At 37.4% G+C, this 15,830-nt stretch overlaps 1 protein-coding gene across 4 annotated transcripts in view; it reads right to left on the reverse strand.

Moving 5' to 3' along the window:
- CTIF (cap binding complex dependent translation initiation factor) overlaps window positions 1–15,830 on the reverse strand; it is a 225,112-nt gene that overhangs the window by 13,280 nt on the left and 196,002 nt on the right. For all 4 annotated transcript variants that reach the window (XR_010090873.1, XM_063453862.1, XM_063453861.1 and 1 more), the window contains exon 10: window positions 4,634–4,789. Coding sequence is in view for 3 of the 4 variants with exons in the window: in XM_063453862.1 (XP_063309932.1) it covers window positions 4,634–4,789 (156 nt within the window). In the remaining variant the exon portion in view is untranslated. The remainder of the gene's footprint in view (window positions 1–4,633; window positions 4,790–15,830) is intronic.

The raw sequence follows: 15,830 nt of genomic DNA on the forward strand, positions 1-15,830 counted from the left end.
ATTCCCAGTAAAGTTTTCTCCCAGAACCTCTTGGACTTGCCATATTAGACTGGAATCCCAGAATTTCCTTCTGATCAACAAAAAGCTTTTACGTTACGGTCTATGCTTTTTGCAGGAATTATGTTGTGTTGTAGAGAGCTTCCTTTCTCTCTCTCTCATTTTATTCTGTTAGTTACAGCTTTAGAAATCAACAGAAATCACTGCAGCTACATGCTGCAACCGTCTTACATTCGGGTTCTGGTACAGAGTTTGTGTACACATGTCCGTGGTAAGTAATATCACAGGACCTCTCTATAGCAGAGCCTTTAAAGAGCCAGGTGCAAGTGAGCCACAAGTAGCTTCATTAATGGAAAGAAGAAAAAAATAAATAAAATAAAGCCGTTTGACAAGCTAATAAATGCTGATCAGTGTAATTACTTTTCGGTGCTTATAAGTAGGAAGGTGCGATCATGTTTACAAGGAGTATATTTAAAGTGTAGGTCATACGTGTTTTCAAGATTGAAAAAGGTACTTCAAAAATCCAAGTTTGCTAATTATGACCTTTATTTTTTACTTAGACTTTGTTATAAAAGAAACATTCTATAAATAACAATAATTACACAGATATACCAACAAAGAAAATATGCATGTTAGTTTTGCATATTTCGTATAGGGGTAAGAGCTAAATGACATCTTGGCTTGCGATAGCTGTAGATATGGTACCTGCGGTTACTGCAAACCCTCCCCTTGACACCCCAGCACAGACGCTGTATTACAGCTCATTAAAGGAGCACTATGGGCACCCAGACCACTTCAGCTCAATGAAGTGGTCTGGGTGCCAGGTCCATCTAGGATTAACCCTGCAGCTGAAAACATAGCATTTTCAGAGAAACTGCTATGTTTACATTGAGGGTTAATCCTGTCTCTAGTGGCCGTCTCCCTGACAGCCGCTAGAGGCGCTTCCGCGATTTACACTGAGTAAGTCGCACTTATTTGATGCTGGATGTCCTCACGAAGTCCAGTGTCAAAAAAGATCCCCATAGGAAAGCATTGAGTAATGCTTTCCTATGGGCGGGTTTTAATGCATGCGCATTTGGCTCCACTCGGAAGCTGACGTTGATGGAGGAGGAGAGGTCACCAGTGCAGAGGGATCACGGCGCTGGATTAAGGTAAGCAAATAAATGGTTAATTAACCATTTATTCGCTGCAGAACGCGGCCCTAGTCACCCAAACCGTGACTAGGGCTCTATAGCGTTAGGAATACATATTTGTATTCCTAACGCTATAGTGTTCCTTTAAGAAGAGTTTGTAAGGCAGGTACTCTGAGCCATTGTCTGCCTCTTAAAGAAACACTATAGCGTTAGAAAAAAATAAATAAAATTCTTAACAAATAGATCAAATAGGATTCACCGACTTAATGTCATGAGCAAAATGGCAGCAGAACGGCAATAGTACTGCTCAGAGTTTAAAGAAGCTCTACAAGCACCATAATAACGTAATTGAACTTAAGTTTTTATGGTGCCAGGAGGTCCCTGGGGCTGGCTCACCTTAAGAGGTTAAACCGATCTTGAATAGTTTACCCCAAAATCTGTGTTCTAGTGATGAATCGCCCTGCCTCTCTGTTTTTCCGTTTTCTCAAAATCAGGAAACTGGAATGCTCAAGCAGAATCAGGCGCTGACGCTTTCAGCCAATCAGTGACTTCACATTCGTGAAACTGTTTTGAAAAGGGTATGGTTTTTTGATTTTCCCCCCACAGCTTTACAGATTCCCAATTTTGAGAACGTGGAATGACAGAGAGGCAGGAAGATCTGGTGCTGGAACACAGACTTTGGGGTCAAACCGTATGAGAATTCAGCCTTCTATTAAAAAAAAAAAAACCCAAAAAACAAAAACAGTTTGAGAACAGTTTAACCCTGCCAGGGACTTTCTGTCACCATAACAACGTAATTTCAATAAATTTGTTATGGTGCACAAACCGGTCAGTTAATCCTCATATATTAAAGGGACACTACGGTCACCAGAACAACTACAGCTGTCTATCAGTCAGGGAGGTGTAACAAGGTTTATGTATAAAAGTGTCAATTTCTATTGAAATGAAAAAGATGACACTCGTCTCACAAAAAGTATTTCACCAAACCAAAGTGCTTTATGTGTTTGGAGTGTTCCTTTAAGAACATTAAAATATATGTAAAATGGTGTCTGTTGGCTTTATTTGGATCTCAGAGTTCAGAACAATAATTGTACATTTGCTGATATCTTGCAACTTGTACATTAACTTTCTCAACATTTAAGGTTGCATGTTTAAGCCTCTTTCCAAATATATTCCTGAAAGTCTGACAAATAGTTAGCATTTGGGATATCTCCAGGGGAGGGAGGAGGCCACATTGGTCATTACTCAATGCCAGTTCCCACTGTACTGAGAATATTCATTTACACAGACTGTTACTGGCTTGCTCTGCTTTCCTTTATAAACCCTGTGTGTTCCGGAGAGCTTACACACCCAACAATCCACCTTTTTTCTTTACGGTTGAAGTTCCACATTGAACAGTTTAATTACTATCCCCAACACAATCTTTGGTTGAATATGCATGTCTATGTATGTATAGATGTATGTAATGGTCCAGATATATACATGATTATAATGAACATTTCACATTAATGAATACTAAAACATTTTGTCCTCTTTGTCACCTTACCCAATCCTTTTTCACTGACCTGGTCCCATCCCGAACACATTTTCAACCTCTCTCTGTCTACTGGCATCTTCCCCTCTTCACTCAAATATGTAATTGTCAATCACATCGCTTGACTCCACTTTTCCTCCTAACCAACATGCCATATTGTTTTTCCTCTTCACTTTAAAACTTTTTGGACAGCTTGTGATTACCTGTCTCAAGCCACAAATGACTTTCACCAGCTTATTTTGACAGAGGCAACTTAACCACTAGACCCGTCTCTCCTCTGACATGCTGTTCTTCCTCTTGTGTGTCTATACCCCTTTCTCATAGATTGTAAGATCGCTTGAGTAGGTCATTCTTCACCTCTTGTTAATTTTAGTATGTCAATTACTTGTTGTCAAATATACCCATTTTTATAACTCTAAAGCACTGCAGCATATGTTAGTGCTAAACAAATTATAATGACAATAAATAAGAGAAACTGGACCATTTGTGTCACTGGGTGATATTATACATTGCATGGTAATACCCTGTAAATAATTCAGTCTAAGAGACAGGACAGGTTATTATGAGGAAATAATAATCCTCATACTGATGATTTGAAAATGAATTATATAGGCAGACACTACGTCAAACCAGTGTGCATTCTAGAGAGCAGATTAGCAGTCTTTACAAATATATAGTAGACAGTGCATATAAACAATTGTTACAGAATCGGTAAAAAGTGGCATGATTATAAACTGAATAAAGGATTTCTAGGTAGCTCTGGCTTCTCAGTGGCATGGTGGGCTAAATCTGGTTCAGTGAATATGGTTTTATAGAGGAGAACCATGGTTACTTTTTCAGAATTTCCCTTTTGAAATAAAAGTTCTTTAGAGTGTCAGGTTTAGTCCAATATTTTATTATCAATAACATTTAGATCAGGCCAGATTTAACTTTTTTCTGTACGGTCTTTGATCCCAGATTGAACAGTGTTGTGGAATATGTTGGTGCATTAGAAATACCAATAATGATAAATTGGGTGAGTCAAGATTGTTTTCAGAGACAAAAAGTTTGGTTACTTTTCCAAAATTTTCTATTGAAATGCACGGATATTAGGGTATCAAGTTAAGGCTTTATCAACTTTATACTTTACATAAAAAAGCTGGGTGAATGAGAAGCTAACTTCAGCATTGTAAAATTGAGGTGCAAATGCCTCACTACACATGGCTGAACCAGAGTGAGCACCGAGGGAAATCTGTGCGGAAATAATTAAAAGGGACACTATAGTCACCTGAACAACTTCAGCTTAATTAAGCAGTTTTGGTTAATAGAACATGCCCCTGCAGCCTCACTGCTCAATCTTTTGCCATTTAGGAGTTAAATCTCTTTGTTTATGAACCCTAGTCACACCTCCCTGCATGTGACTTGCACAGCCTTCCATAAACACTTCCTGTAAAGAGAGCCATATTTAGGCTTTCTTTATTGCAAGTTCTGTTTAATTAAGATTTTCTTATCCCCTGCTATGTTAATAGCTTGCTAGACCATGCAAGAGCCCCCTGTATGTGATTAACGTTCAATTTAGAGATTGAGATACAATTATTTAAGGTAAATTACATCTGTTTGAAAGTGAAACCAGTTTTTTTTTCATGCAGGCTCTGTCAATCATAGCCAGGGGAGGTGTGGCTAGGGCTGCATAAACAGAAACAAAGTGATTTAACTCCTAAATGACAGTGAATTGAGCAGTGAAATTGCAGGGGAATGATCTATACACTAAAACTGCTTTATTTAGCTAAAGTAATTTAGGTGACTATAGTGTTCCTTTAAGTGCAATGGTATCTTTGCTCACAGACTGCATCTCTCACTAAATGGTGGGTAACTATTATGTTCGATAATGAATTTTCATGCATTGTGTGTCCATTTATTGCATTATATAAATGAAAACTATTATGGGCCAATGTTATAAAGTCAAAATGATGCATTTGGAATCTATTACCTCCCTAAGGCATGTGAAGATGGGACACACGAGGACCCTGAATGGCTCTCCGGTACTGCTCCGCATAGTGCCAAACACTTCACACAGAAAGCTGATGAACCCCAACCACCGTTCCACATCTAATCGATGTAATTCCTCTCGCACTGAGAAATCCTTCTGCAAAATAAAATGGGGGAAAAAAAACAAACAGACAAACAATGTCAATCAGGGCCACAAGACAGAAGGGCGATTGGTTTACTAAAAAGAGGAAACCCCAACTGCTAACGCAGTGAAATAACAGAAATCCGTTATAGAACTTTTACTTGAGTTTTGAAATAAACAGAAAAAGAGGAAACCAGTAAACCGTAATGTGGTTTTATTATAGTTTTCAGTGACTGCAAAGATAGTCTTGGTTTCCAGCCCGAACTGTCAGCGTAAATAATTGTGTTGTAAAGGTTATTTGGTGTCTTAGGAGAAGTAGGTCTATTTTGCATCAACAGTTCAAACCTTGAAAACCTAAGGGTGTAAAGCAGGGGTGCCCAAATGGTAGATCCCCAGAGATTTTAAAACTACAACTTCCACAACGCTTTGTCATTCTAAAGGCATGCAAAGCATCATGGGAGGTGTAGTTTTACAACAGCTAGGGATCTACATTCTGCCTCCCTTGTTATACTGTGTAGTATATGTTTTGATTCCATTTAACGCTGAAATCATCAAGTTAATCTGCTGGAAAAAGTTGGACGATGTTTGAGAGAGACACAAAAGTGTTGTATATGAATGAATATATTACAAGTATATCATTATGGCAATTTATTTACATAGCGCCAAAAAAGTCCACATATATAATTTTATAAATAACATTCCAGATAAGACCTACAAATGTATTAAAATAAAATAAATTAAAAAAACACCAAAAACACAAGACTGGTCAACATGTCCCTAGGTCATTCTGCAAAGGTTTTGTGTAGGTTTCATACAAGAACTTAGTGTGTGCAATACATATTGCAATACAATGTTGATCCTATCGGAATAACTTTTCTAAAGTTTGGAATAACCTACCTATCAAAGTATTTTACAAAAGTGTGTGCAAGTGAACCTAGAGGAAATGACGCTGATTTGAAGACAAAGCGTGGTCACACCAAATATTGATTTGAATTTTTTTTGTTCACTAACAAATGCTATCCTCTAAAACGTGAGCGTGTTTGGATATTAAACCATCCTATGTGGCTTCAATCTCCCCAGTTAGGATTAAAAAATGCAGTAATCACATTCCACTACAGTGACTACACATTTCTTAATTTCTATTGAAATACGGATACAGATCAGTGGTTCCTAAAAGCAGTACTTAAGGCACACCAGCAGCTCAGGGTTTAGGTATTTACCAATTCTGTTCCAGTGCACAGAAGAACAACACCTGGAGCTGGAACCTTGAGGACTGCATTCGGAACCACTGATACAGGGAAAAAAATTAAATGAGAGACAAGAACAGCTTGCACTTTCAAGTATAAATAAGAGTATTTTAAGAGGATAGATAATCCAATAAGTGCTACCTTATGCCTAGATCTTTCCTGCTAGAGATGTTCAATATGTAACCAATAAAAAGGGTTGCCCCAACTAAAAAACATGCCTATGCTGCACCTCCCCTTAACGTTAAAAAATAAATAAGTAAAAATATAAATAAATCAACCCCTGTTAACATCACTTTCCCTAGCTGCAGGGGGAGGGATGTAGGAGATAACACAGAGGGGGCGGCAGGGGGAGAGGGGCAGTACCTCTATTAATTGCAGTCAGATGTCTAATATCGCAGAACATTAGCCAGCCTGGTACTCTTGCTCTGGGCATGCTAAAAGCGCCCCAATGACGCCAAAAGAAATTGTGGTTACATAGAAAAATGCTGCTCATACCAACTGCAGACACCGTGACCACTTCAAATCATCGAAGCAGCCATAGTGCTTGGCGTGAGCCTTTCAGTCAAAACACACATGGTGTGAATCATAATACTTAGCACATAGATTGTGGATCCTTACAGTTATTTACATGTCAATAACAGACCTCGTAGAACTATGGGTTCAGGCTTTGGCAATAAAAATAGTGTAACACATCTCACAGGCATTTCCTCAATGTGGTACAAATACATCTTCTCTGTGTGACATATTATGGGAAGACATTACGTCCCAACCTGTCAGCAATGAGCCAATGGGAAGAAAGCATTTCCAGCCAGCGTTTCCTGGGGTACCAATGTTTAATATTTTGAATGACAGCATTTTAAACATAAGGGATGAAAAGGTGAGGACATGCCAAAGAAATAACAAAGAAACCAATGAAATGGAAGCTTATTAGAATGCAAAAATCTGTGCCGTTTAGTCTCAAGATGTATGCACAGTGAATGCAAAATGCATGGTAAAGTCGTGAACGAGACGTAAATATTTAAAGCTCTTGCACAGATTTCTGGAATCAGACCAGGAAAATAAAATGAACAAGAAGGTTACACAACAATTTTGTACTTCATTGATTTATTTAAAGTTTAATTATCTTAATCTGGCATTATGTATACAGGATATTTATTTTCCCAATTTTGCCAACATATTGTTTTGTTTTTTTCTTAATGTGCCATCTTGTTTTCAGGTTTGGGCTACATAAATTGGGGCAGTATTTAAAATATTCAACCATATGGGTGGGTTTCCCTTCCTAAAGGCTGTCTAATAAGAATGTTCATTTCCATTTAAAAAAAAAATAAAAAATGGAACAATTTATTTTAGGGGAGTGTTAGGAAGTGTGTTTAGGGATAGAAGAATTACCAAGAAGAGATATTATTAAAATTTGGCAAGGTAATTTAGAACAAGATAATTTTAATTAATTTACACAAAAATACTTGTGTGTGAGGTGTATAAAACCACAGGTGAAAGATTATTACACAAGATTGTATGGCTACAAAATGTGGATAAGTATACAATATAGCTATAATAAATACTACATATTGCATGAAACACAATATAAATGACAGGCCTAGAGCCGAGGTTTACCCACATGTCACAACCTGTTGATAAAATCTATTGGATGTTCAAGGATCGCATGAAATAACATTAAACCAATTCGAAGTCCAGAATGAGAACCAACTGTTTCTATAGGTAGACTTCATGGCATACAATAATCAGGATATTAGATGCTTTGAAATCCACTAGGCACTAAGGGTATAGATTAAATAATGTGAAGCTAACATCAATAAACGAATGGAATGGAAAGAAGAAAGAATTGCAGGGGGTCTGCATTCCATTTTTGATGTGTGTGGTTTTGTTTAGTAAAAACATGATTTTAGAGTATTATGACTACCATTTTGGTAACAAAGACATTAATCTACCCCGGTCTATGACTTTACACGTGTTTCAACGCACCGTTTGTACAGGGTCTTTTAATTATTATATACGGTAATAAATATATACAGTAATTTTTGTTACATATTCACATTTATCTCTTACAGGGATTTGATTGCAATCCTACATTTTTGTTTGTTCCATGTGTATTATATAAGTGTCTGGTAATAAAATAGTCACCAGGCTAATTAGAGTATATATATATATATATGTGTGTGTATATGAAGCTCGGCACTATATGCCTACAGAAATGATTCCTATAAAGGGTTAAAATCTAACCTGCATCTAATTATTTACCACCTGGGCTTTTACTGGAGTCTACTCCTTCAGCAGTCTTTGATTTAGTACTTTTTAATATGCGTGACAGCTGAAAATGTACTACTACCAGTACACTCATCACTCATACTCGAGTACACCTACTGTTTTATTTCTGTTTTGTTTTGTTAAAGGGACACTAACCACGAAAAAAAAACACTTAATGTTAACAAAGTAGTTTTGATGCAAATACTTCGTCCCTTTATTCTCACAATGTAAAACTTTGCCTTTTCAAAGTAATAGCAATGTTTACATTTTGGATAAATCCTGCCTCTAGTCTGACTCTGACAGCCACTAGAGGTACTTCCTCATTGAGACCTTTGACATTGGAAGGTCTTCACACACTGTATGATGACACTGAATTCTCTTAATGCCTCTAATAGAAAAGCAATATATTCCGTGTTTTCTTTGAGAAGCATCAGAATGGCAGAGGGTAGGTATTCCCATGAACGTACTGTAGGTCCTCAATGCTTCTCTATGGGAAGCAGTATACTGGATCAAGATAATCAGCATTGGTTATCCGAAAAAAATAGAGAGGCTGCACCGGGAAGATTGTCCCAGTGATGCATTAAAGGTATGTTAAAGTATTCCTCTAACACACTACAGCTCTGTTTAAAGATATTACAGTAAAGATTTCAACTTGTTATGATATGGGGCTCTATATTAATACTGCTTGTTAACTATTCAAATGATTTAATATTTTTTGATAAAATTAAAAAAAAAATTTTTTTGAAAATAAAATGTATCATTAAAAAAATTTAAATAAATAAAAAAAATATAGTACTTTTGTAATATGTGTGACAGTTGAAAATGCCAAAACAGTAAAGTATTTTTCAAAATATTTTAAAAGTTTATCCAAAAATATTAAATTGAGGCAGCGGTTCGATATTGGTTTTTATTATAGCTTTGAGTAAGGGCTCATCTATTAAATTGTTTTTTTTTAACAAACAAGGCCAGATATTTAGAAGGACATGGCATAGTGACTGCTACAATTTAATGAGCGGAGGTTGAGGGCCAGGGGTAGGCAACCTTTGGTACTCTAGTTGTTGACGACTACATGGCTGATGGTTGATAAAATCAGGTTGTTTTTTTGCATCTCTGTTTATACACAATGTACAACGAGATTTATTGCTGTGGAGCTGACACGCATAATACAGACTACATATCAATACATTTAATTTCTGCAGAGCTCTTTGATGCCTTAGTACACCTCCACTTCATAGTCCTGTGAGTTTTAATGTAATGAAGCTTTGTGATTCACAGTGCACATCACAGAGTAATCACTGTTCCTGCTGTGGAGCTCTGGCATCACTCAAAAACAGTTTACATTGCTGTGAATTTTATTACTAAGGAACCGCCTGACACTTTGCAGTGGAACTACATGATGGAGTCACACACTGCATATTCCTTCTGAGCTCAACGATGGGGTATGAATGTAAGAAAGCAGTACAGAGAAACGATACTCCAAAATGATACTTAAGAAATAAGCTAAATGGCCTGGTTTTATTTAGCACACAGGGCAACTTTATCCCAAAGATCACTTCTCTGCCATTAAGGAGGTAAACCATTTTTTACAGCCCTAGTCACACCTCTCTGCAGCCTTCCTAATCGCTTCCTGTGAAGACAGATCTAATGTTTAATTTCTTCCTGTATTGCACAGTCTGTTTAATCTAGAATGTCTTATCTCTTGCTCTGTTAATAGCATTATCCCTGCTGCAGGAGCCTCCAATGCGTGCTTACAGCTCAATTTAAATAGCAGGAGATAATGTATACTCTAACTTACCATCTAATTGAAAATTAAACCATGTTTTAATCATCATGCAGACTGTGTCAGTCACAGCCAGAGGAGGTGTGGCTAAGGCTGCATGAACAAAAACAAAAGTGATTCAACTCCTAAATGACAGAATTTACCCTTGAAACTGCAGGGGCGAGATCTATACATCAAAATGGTTTTATTAGGCTAAATCTGTTTTTGTGTCTATGGTGTCCCTATTAGTTTCCCTGTTGTGACGGATTCCCTATCCCTGAATAGTTCGGTATATGAGACTCACTGAACACCTGAGACTCATCTAGTTCAGATACCGAACAAACTACTGAACAGCCCGACCACCCAAGAAAGGCGTGTGCTGCTTATTGACCCTTTTCACCTTTGTTCGGACCTCAGTAACCGCAATTATCTCCCAGGCACAGAGGAGGTATTATCTTGTTTTATGTGGGAGTGTTCTGGACCTGAGAGCCAATGTAATTGTGTGTATGTTTTTACTGTAGTCTACTCTTGCATGAGGACCTGCATATAAGGCCAGTTGTGGCTGCCAATAAAGGAGTTCCTGCTTACCATCAACAGAGTCTCATCTCATGTTTGTAGAGAACCGCTATACCTGCTATAATCACTAGCTCTTCTAAGAGCTACACAGCTATATTGTATTGGGGATTGGGGATTGGGACAGCATCACTCTAAATAGGGGGAAAGAACATATCTGGCGGCGAAACCCCTCTTACTCTCGGGGTGGCCGCCACACCTGTCTCTTACCTCTCCTTTCTCTACAAGAGCTCAATAGACTCACAGTGTATAGCACTGCATTCTAACAGCCAGAGAGAAAGCTATTGGGCATGCTCCAGGGCAAACAGTGTATCTGTCCATTTTTCTCACTGGTTATACCTACTATTGATGACATTAGCAGGATGCATTTCTATGCAACTATTTCAGACCTAATCTGAAACAATAAAATGGTTGTCAATTTATGGATCACTTGGACTTGGAAGAAAACTTTTTTGCCCAGGACCGATTCAATTTTAAGATTTTGTTGTGGTTACAGTCCTGCCAGGTCTTTTTTTGTCACCACCATCTTGAAGTTTCTACAATGGTGGCACCCGGATATCTTATCATGCGTATGCCCAGTACACTAATGACATCATTGGTGACGAAATGGGCAGTGTAGGCGTTTGAAGACTACCCATGACTATATTTGAAGAGCGTAAATGTCGGAACACTAAAATGTACTGCATGAATACTATTAGTAACCTATAACCAGTGTCCATGGGCGAATTATAGACTTTACAAATTGTCGATTGGGGAAACTAGTAGCTTCGACTGCCCTTAGTTCTTGTGAGAGTCAACACGAAGGATCTGTGATGCAATGTTGTATAGAGTTTAGTATAGACCATGAAGGCCAATGACTAGCTGGACAAAAGCACCACCCTTTGTCACCCTCTCAGGTTATAAATAAGGAAAAGTAGTCTATGAATAACTTTGCAAATAAGCATAATATAAAAAACAGAACAAACCCTTCCCCCTCTGCCACCCCGCCACAAACAAATGGGACATTTCTACTGGAAAAAAAAGTGACAGTGCCACTTTAAAAGAAAAATCATACTGCATAATCTCTAATACTTTGTGTCTCCTATTTATTTCAACAAATGATGCACAAATAAGAAATTAAAATATACAAATTATGTTTTTGAAAATTCTACAAATTTTTTACCACCCCACCTTTTCATCCTACGTTTAAAATAAATGATATGCTTTACTGCTTAATTTTACTTTTTTGTATAAATGTATTCTGGGCTACACATATTACAAGCTATACATTTAAAAAAGAAAAAAATTACAAAAAATAAAATAACAGTTGTAGTCTGTCTGGAAGTGATTGCAATAGAACATGGAATCTCAAACGAACCTAGCACAATATAACACACTCTGTTTAATGGAAAAACACAGATATTTACATGGAGGTATCAAGGGAATTGGCCGGAGCATCATTAATATGAAAGACGACACTGGATGTGGCACGGCATATATAAATGCCTAATGATCTAAACTCCCATGACAGAAAGAAGCACTTTGCTGTGTGTACAGTGCACTGGTAACAAGGGTACACTGTGTTTCTGTTAATCAATCATTGTTTACAGTACTGGGCATGGTAAAGTAATGTCTCCGGACAGACGGTTAAATAGGTGGGATTTTTCCTGCATCTCACTGGATTTTCAGATAAGCCTGTCTGCTGCCTTAAAGAGGCACATTTCATCACTGTCTTTCTCCCCAGACAAGAAGCCTATTATTGGCACATCCTAAACATTCCTCGTTCATGCCCGGCACGCATCCTGAAACATTCCATTTAAATGCGGATATGCCATTTTTCCTTTAGTTCATTTTCCCTTTAGTTTGGGGAAATTCTGATTGAGTTTCACTCAAACCAAGAAATTGCCAGACTTCAAAGGAGGCATTTCAGCATCAAAATGGATCTGTTAATAAATTCCTAAGGCTCTCACACACGCATAGCCGTTACTACAGAAACTTTGTGTCTTTATCACTGGTCTATATTCTCCATTGCACTAAATTAACCTGTTCTGTTGCACGGCACTTATACTATTCAAGGGCAATCACAACAGACACTAAGGGTTTATTAACAGAGTAGAGAATTAAAAACAGAATCTCAACATTTATTTCAATATCGCCAAGCTGTGATTATAGCAAGTGAAGATATAAATATATATTTTTTAAATTATCATTTGCTTAAACTTTGCAATTTGGTTTTCAATTCCAAAGGAATCAATATATATGTGTATACGTACATGAAGATAAACATGTATACACACAGATTGAGAGAGAGAATACATAAAGGTGAACCGGGCATTATATGAAAATAATTCCATCTCGTGGTTTCTAAGATTTAGAAATGTCTCTAGAATCCTGAGAATGCATTATTTCCTTAAAAAGACCACTATAAAGGAGGGGGTGGGGGAGAGGTGTTGTAATGATCATGTCAACGAAGTGGTCTGGTTGCAGTGGTCCGTAAAACATATGATATTTTTGATATATGATATCTCCTTAGATATGGAAAGATTTTAACTGCAGGACATCTAGTGGGTGTCTTCCACTATAGATAAGCATTGGATTGGCTAAGGTCAATCATGATCTCAGCCGAGGAGGAGGGGTGGCAGCGACAAGACCAACGCGCTATATAGGTAAGCATACCTAAATAGTAACAACACTACAAAACGCTTGTATTCCTAACACTATAGTGTTCTTTATACACACGCTGCCTTTATATACATTTTTAAAACATTATTTATAGATTAGGGTTAATATTGATATAGGGGTTAACGTTTAGTTTTAGGGTATGGTTAGATGACTAAGGGGAGGTTTGACTGTAAGAGCAGCCCTGAGACTGTTTTCATTGCTGTCTGAGATTACTGGCTGTTACACTCCTGAGTGCCAGCTATGTCAGCAGCTACTATACTGCCAGAGTGTAAATCCCACTATTATGGGAAATAATTGCATGAATGATGTCACAAACTGTGCAGTTGGAATAATGATATAATTTTATACAGGATACACATGCACGCACGCACGCACGCACGCACGAACGAACACACACACACATAACAGGGTAACAATTACTCACAGTGTGAATATTTGGCCTAAAAAGCAGCCGTGACGCATATCATGCCAATATACCACGCTATACAAGTCACGACTGACTATGGGAGTCAAGTTAAACATACTCCTAGCAACCTATGTGCTACATTACATGCTGTAGCCCTGGTGACAGATCTTCGTCCTAGAGAAGGTCGAGACTGGAGAATACAAAATCGGGCGTTTAGAGTATCTCTCATACTCTATATATTTATTTGATATATTAGTTAACTCATGTGTTTTGTTCTATTTGATTGTACCCCTTTTTTTTGGGGGGGGGGGGGGGGGGATTGGGAGATATATTGTGCCCCTAGATTATATTAGTATAGATTTCTCCCCCTTATTGTACTCATTCTCTTTTATCCTTGGATTATTAAAAGTTAATTTTTATCTTTTCCTATAGGGCACTCACAGCTCTTTTCCTTTCTATGTGACTACCCTGGTAGTTTATTGTGGGTTACCCCCACCTATTTGAGTGTTTCCCTAAGCTTCCATTTTCTCTCTTTAGATGATAATAATAATAATATAGGGAGGGAAGCAAGGTGGGGGAAAAAAATGGATGAACAAAAAATGTGATAAAGGAAACTGCAAGAGAGGTAAGATTGGAGGAGGAAAGGTTGTTTACGGAGAATGGCAGACAGAAGGTGGATGGATATATGAGTAACAGAAACTATAAATACATTATATTAAAATATTACATAGGACTAGGGCAGCTGCATATTTGTGCTGGCTTTTTTAAAATATATTAAACTGACAGCGCTTCTGTCTGCTGCACTAATTCCACACCGTTGTGAGCATGTATGTGTGTTCTGCCAAATGGCTTGCTAATTGAGAGAGTGATAAATACAACGTACAGGAGGATGTGTACACATGGCTGAGTCTATGACAGCTATGAAGCTAAATACATCCATCTACGCAAGGTCCAGTGTGTAATATATAAATATATGCAGCTTCCGTTTATGTAGATGTGAGTGGTGTTTTATCAAAGCGTTCAAAGTCCACATTAAATCCTGATCAAATTAGGTCCATCAAAAACTTTTAGTTGCAGAGCTGTGAGGCCCTTATTCGGTGCTTCTCCTCCTCTTTGGGTCACAGGTTGCTAACACGGCCACGTTTTGCAATGAAGTTGCTGACTTGGAATAGTTCCAATGTTGTTGAGTTTCAAAGTTCTTGACTAAGAATGTTGCTTATTAATGAATCGGTTCCTGTCTTGCGGCCAGTATCCAAATGTACCACACAAGGTGGGGAAGTCCTATCAGTAGCTACAAATGAGCTCACCCAGAATGATGATGGCTGTTGTGCTAAAACCTCCACTGGCACCAGAGGACTCAAACGACAAGCTCACCAATACAAAGACGCTTCTATCATAGAATAAAGATGACATTACACATCAGTCGTAATATTTGAGTTGCCTTATAAGTCCAGCAATGGAGATGCAAAATAATGAACTCTTTTATTGGACTAAGAGAAATTTGTAGTGACGTTCCTCCCTTAATCAAGGTTAAAGCTCACCACCTCAAATTTCTGTAGGACCAATAAGAAATGTATTAGAGGAAATTGTAACACTTCATTATTTTAAATCTACATTACACATCGACATTCCTCTTACCCTGGATTTCGGCATACAGTGTATTTTATAGCAGTACAGAAGATGATAAGAGTATGCATGATATTTACAACAATGTAAATCAAGTGTAATTTATTTTTTTGATCCTCATGATAATAAAAAAAAAATATATAGGATAATGGTTGAGATGCATTTAAAGTTCATGAAGGGTTAAACGAGATCCATTTGAAGTTCTTGAAGAGTTAAACAAGAAAGCACAGAATAATGATTGTAGCTGCAATAAAACAGTTTTCCCTTTAAATTGCTAGCAATCTCAAATATTTCTTGCATGAAAAAAAAGACTGATACTTGATAAATGCATTAGTATTGGAATTATAAGGGGATTATGGACTGAGATGAATTAAAGACATAGCTGATTATCAATGTTTTTATTTATTTATTTATTTTTTTTACAAATGTTGCTCATTTAATAATAAACAAATAGATCCCTCGCGTAATGTATTTTATATTATTTTCCACCTCGCTAAAGGCAAATGTATTTTTATTCCA

The sequence above is a fragment of the Pelobates fuscus genome, chromosome 5 (genome assembly GCF_036172605.1).
Source record: "Pelobates fuscus isolate aPelFus1 chromosome 5, aPelFus1.pri, whole genome shotgun sequence".
NCBI lineage: Eukaryota > Metazoa > Chordata > Amphibia > Anura > Pelobatidae > Pelobates > Pelobates fuscus.